At 38.5% G+C, this 4,384-nt stretch overlaps 1 protein-coding gene across 1 annotated transcript; it reads left to right on the top strand.

Annotated features, from left to right (window-relative positions):
* Positions 1 to 1,334: 1,334 nt before the first annotated feature.
* On the top strand, positions 1,335 to 2,699 carry LOC103522024. The gene is made up of 2 exons (XM_008487134.1): positions 1,335 to 1,621; positions 2,509 to 2,699. Exons 1-2 carry the CDS (start codon positions 1,498 to 1,500, stop codon positions 2,697 to 2,699), a joined length of 315 nt encoding a protein of 104 aa, XP_008485356.1. The 5' UTR covers positions 1,335 to 1,497.
* Positions 2,700 to 4,384: the final 1,685 nt, after the last annotated feature.

Here is a 4,384-nt window from a genome sequence, read left to right as displayed (position 1 = left end):
TCCCTGTATTTTGTATTTCTGTTCTACCATTTTTTATTCTCTCTTCCTTTCTTTCTTTTCTCTCTCTCTCTCTCTCTCTCTCTCTTTCTCTCTCTCTCTCGATTGCTATAACTCTCCAGTGTATTATTTTTATCTCCCACTCGTTCCCTCTCTTTAATATTCCCTCCATCTCTCCTTTTCTATTCCCTCCTCCCTCCATATTTCTCTCTCTCTATTTTTTTCTCTTTCCCTTCTTGTCAGAATGAAATTGAAAAGTTTTATATATTCCTAGATTTTTCTTTCGCGCTCTCTCTCTCTCTCACCCTCTCCTTTCCTCCCTCCCTCTTTCTCTCTCTCTTTCTTTATTTCGTTTATCCCTCCCTCTATCTGTCTCTCTCTCACACACACAAATTCAAGGTCAACTAGATGAGTTTTGTGGGGTGTACCCCCTCCCCTCTTCCTTCCCCTCAAAATACCCCTCCCCCCCTTCTTTCTCTCTCTCTTTCTTTATTTCGTTTATCCCTCCCTCTATCTGTCTCTCTCTCACACACACAAATTCAAGGTCAACTAGATGAGCTTTGTGGGTTGTACCCCTCCCCTCTTCCTTCCCCTCAAAATACCCCTCCCCCCTATCCCTTGACCTTGAAAAAAATAAAATAAATTTGAATTTATTTTACATATGACTAGGTTTTTTGCTCGGCTAAGTCCGCAGACTCTCTCTCTCTCTCTCCCGCTCTCTTTCTCACTCTCTCTTTATCTCTGTCTCTTTCTTTCTATTCCCTCCTGTGAATTTTCAAGACATTTTTCTGTAAGCGATTTTTTCCATTTTTCAATTTCTCCTCCTTCTCCTCCTCCTCTTCTCCTTTTCCTTTTTCCTCTTCTTCTCCCTCTTCTTCTGCTTCTTCTCCTTCTTCTGCCTCTTCTTCTGCTTCTTCTCTTCTTCTGCTTCTTCTCCTTCTTCTTCTTCTCCTCCTTTTCCTTCTACTTCTTCTTCTTCATCACCTCCTTTTGCTCCTAACTCCTATTTTCTATTCCCTCCTGTGAATTTTCAAGACATTTTTCTGTAAGCGATTTTTTCCATTTTTCAATTTCTCCTCCTTCTCCTCCTCCTCCTCCTCCTCCTCCTTCTCCTCCTCTTCTCCTTTTCCTTTTTCTTCTTCTCCCTCTTCTACTTCTCCTTCTTCTTCATCACCACCTTTTGCTCCTAACTCCTTTGTCTCCTATTTTGAATAAAATCCGCCCCAGGAGGGAATCAAACCCACGACTTGGCGCTTACAAGGCAGACGCGCTACCTTCCAAGCTAACCAGGCTGGCTTGACAGGATTCAAACCACTAGCTTTTCCAACTCCCTCAATTCTGGCCAGAATTTCACCAATTTTCCGGTCATCACTACTCAGAAGTTTCATTTCGAAATTATTTCCCTATTTTCAATGGCACTGTGATATTTTTCAACGAGAAAATATTGCGAGTTTTCACTTCTTATTTTGTTTTATCCCTTTCAAATATCGACTGGACACGATGCGATCGACGGTATTTGCTGTCTGTTCCATTTTATTGGTTTTAATCCAACAGAATTCTCTCCACGCATTGGAAATTGTTGCCAGTGATAATGATACGAATGGAATAGGAAAAGAGAAGAAAGGTAAGTTACGTTAGGCAAAGTGATGAAAAAAAAATCCAAATCACAAAGCTATGGATATGATAGATAAAGAAGGATAGAACAAATAATGAAAATGGGTATTTGGAGGGAAAGCTAAAGAAAGGAAAGTAGCCTATTCCACGAAACGAAAGGCTTCTCACTCAAAATATTGACAAGTTCGACTGACCTCAGGCTTTCTAATTCAAACAAAGTGAAAAACTGTTTTAAAAGCAAATAAAGTAAGTTTTTTTCTATTATAAGAAGGAATTTTTTACATACCTAAGTATTTACAAATAAATGGGAAACCGCACAAAGAAGATGGTCTTAAGGTAGAAACACATTACTATCACGTAGTATCACGTCCCTTCAGCTTATGTGACGTGATAGTAAGAAATAATAAATAATAGTGCTTATTTATACTGCTCGCATAGGACTGAAAAGTCCCTTTACAATTATTTTGTGTCAGTTTAGTTTGCTTTCCTTTTCTAGTTCATGGGCACAAGGTTCTTGCATTTTCTTCGTATCTTTCACTTTGACATTTACTTCCTCTTTCTCTTTCACTTCTCTCTCTCTCTCGCTCTCTGTTACTTCTCTCTCTCTTACTTCTCTTCCTCGTCCTCTTTCCCTTCTCTTTATCCTTCTACTTATATTCAGTTCTTCTTCCATTTCTTGTTCTTCTTCTTACTGTTCTTCAATTTCTTCTTCCAGTTTGTTACGTATAATATGAGGATAAAATTCCATACCTCGGCTGGGATTGAACTCACGCCCTCCTGTTTACCAGGCGAGCGCCTTGACCACTACACCACCATAGTAGTGTGTTTCTACCTTTATTCGCCAACACATATTTGGTAACCCGATCGCCACTTCAGAATTACCAACTTCGTTTTCAGATCCAAATCCATCTCCTGAATCACCACAGAACAGTTCAGAAAATGCCGCGGCTACTTTGGACAAATGGGCCAATGTGGAGCCCATTGATACACCAGCCCTGAGCTTCAAAACCAACTTGGAAGGGGGAGGGGATAGTAATAGTAATAGCGATAATGACGATATTACTGGCAATAATGATAGTATCTACTAAGGATTGTAATGATCATGATAGTAATAGTAACAATGGTGAGAAAGTAATAGAAGAGAACATTTTAACCGTGTTTAAACTGCCAGCAGAGGACTGAAAAGTCCAAGGGCAATAATAATGGTGATAGTGATGATCATAGTACTAGGTAATGATAAAATTTATAATAGTAGTAATTAAGGAGCGCGGTAGCGCTCCGCCCCGCCAAGTCAAGAAAGTTTGACCGCGCTACTAGAGATATTATACGCGACAGGGATAATATAATAGAGAACGATATTGATAATTATGATAATAATAGTAATAATAATGGAGATAATGATGATACTACTGATAATAATGCTGACACATAATGACAATGATAGTGATGATCAGAATGTACTTACGATAGACATAATAATGATAAAAGTAATAATGATGATACAACTGATGGTAATAATGTTGATACTACTGATGGTCTGCCAGTTCAAATGAAAATGTAGCCACTCCTGTTGACATTAGGGAGAGAGAACAACAAATCCCCAACTCCCCAAGCGTGTTTGAAGTATGGGGATTATTAGGGACTTGTTTTTTGGCTTCAAAGTCATGGATGTGTCTCTCTAAAAGCATGGTTGTGTCTCTCCTAAAGGTGGTTTTGATGTATTTGTGGTGTATGCTAGCAGTTTCTAACCCAATTTTCTCTTTAAAAGGCACATTGACGTCAGCGCCAGTACAAAAACAGAGGAGATTGTTTTTGTGCCAAACATAGAAGAGTCTAATGTACAATATACAATATAATATTACTAGCATAAAATAATGTAGGTACAACCTATTGATCTCGGGAAGTTACTTCTTCATCATATTCTCCTTCTGCTTTTTAAAAGGCACATTGACGTCAGCGCCAGTACAAAAACAGAGGAGATTGTTTTTGTGCCAAACATAGAAGAGTCTAATGTACAATATAATATTACTAGCATAATATAATGTAGGTACAACCTATTGATCTCGGGAAGTTACTTCTTCATCATATTCTCCTTCTGCTTATTCTTCTTCCTCCTCTTTGTTGTCATTTTCGTAGTCTCCTTCGTCTTCATCTACTGGTTTTTATTAGTTTTTATCTCCTTCCTCTTATGGTTTAGATTCTCCTTCGTTGTTACTATATTCGCCTTCCTTTTCCTCTTCTTCTCATCCTTCTTCTTCTTCCTCGTCCTCTTTGCCATCATTTTCGTAGTCTATTCCTTCTTCGTCTTCTTCTTTTTATTATTTATGTATTTTCTTCTTCTTTTGTATATCAGATTCTTCTGCGTTGTTACCATATTTGCCTTTTTTCTCTTCTCCTTTCTGCCATCCTCCTCCTCCTTCTCCCCTCTTTCCTTTGCTTCTTCGTCTCCTTCTGTTCTATTTATAGCAATGAAACATCTGCCATAATAGGCTCTCGGCGAGACACTCGCAGGTTGCATACTCATTATTGTTTCAGGCACTGCATTCTACATATCCCACAGTCTGTTTGCATTCTCCCCTCAAGTACTTGTTACAAGAATGCAATATGCTCTCCAATTACAAATTTACATTGTACATGCATGCTTTCTTCTTCTGTTCTTTTTTTTACTTGTATTTTTTCCCTATGTATGTTGTAATAATTGTAAGCAGTTGTAGACGTCCTCGTCCTTATACCCATGCGCCTTTTCCAATTGAGGAGTTTGACTTAAGAAGAG

The sequence above is a fragment of the Diaphorina citri genome, unplaced genomic scaffold, assembly GCF_000475195.1.
Source record: "Diaphorina citri unplaced genomic scaffold, Diaci psyllid genome assembly version 1.1 scaffold6612, whole genome shotgun sequence".
NCBI lineage: Eukaryota > Metazoa > Arthropoda > Insecta > Hemiptera > Psyllidae > Diaphorina > Diaphorina citri.
Note: the sequence above shows the minus strand (reverse complement) of the source record. Positions and strands in the feature narration are given on the sequence as shown.

Coding starts and splice junctions, on each gene's coding strand:
- LOC103522024 (XM_008487134.1), top strand. CDS start 1,498: ATGCGATCGACGGTATTTGCTGTCTGTTCCATTTTATTGGTTTTAATC. Junction 1,622..2,508: donor AATAGGAAAAGAGAAGAAAG/GTAAGTTACGTT, acceptor CTTCGTTTTCAG/ATCCAAATCCATCTCCTGAA.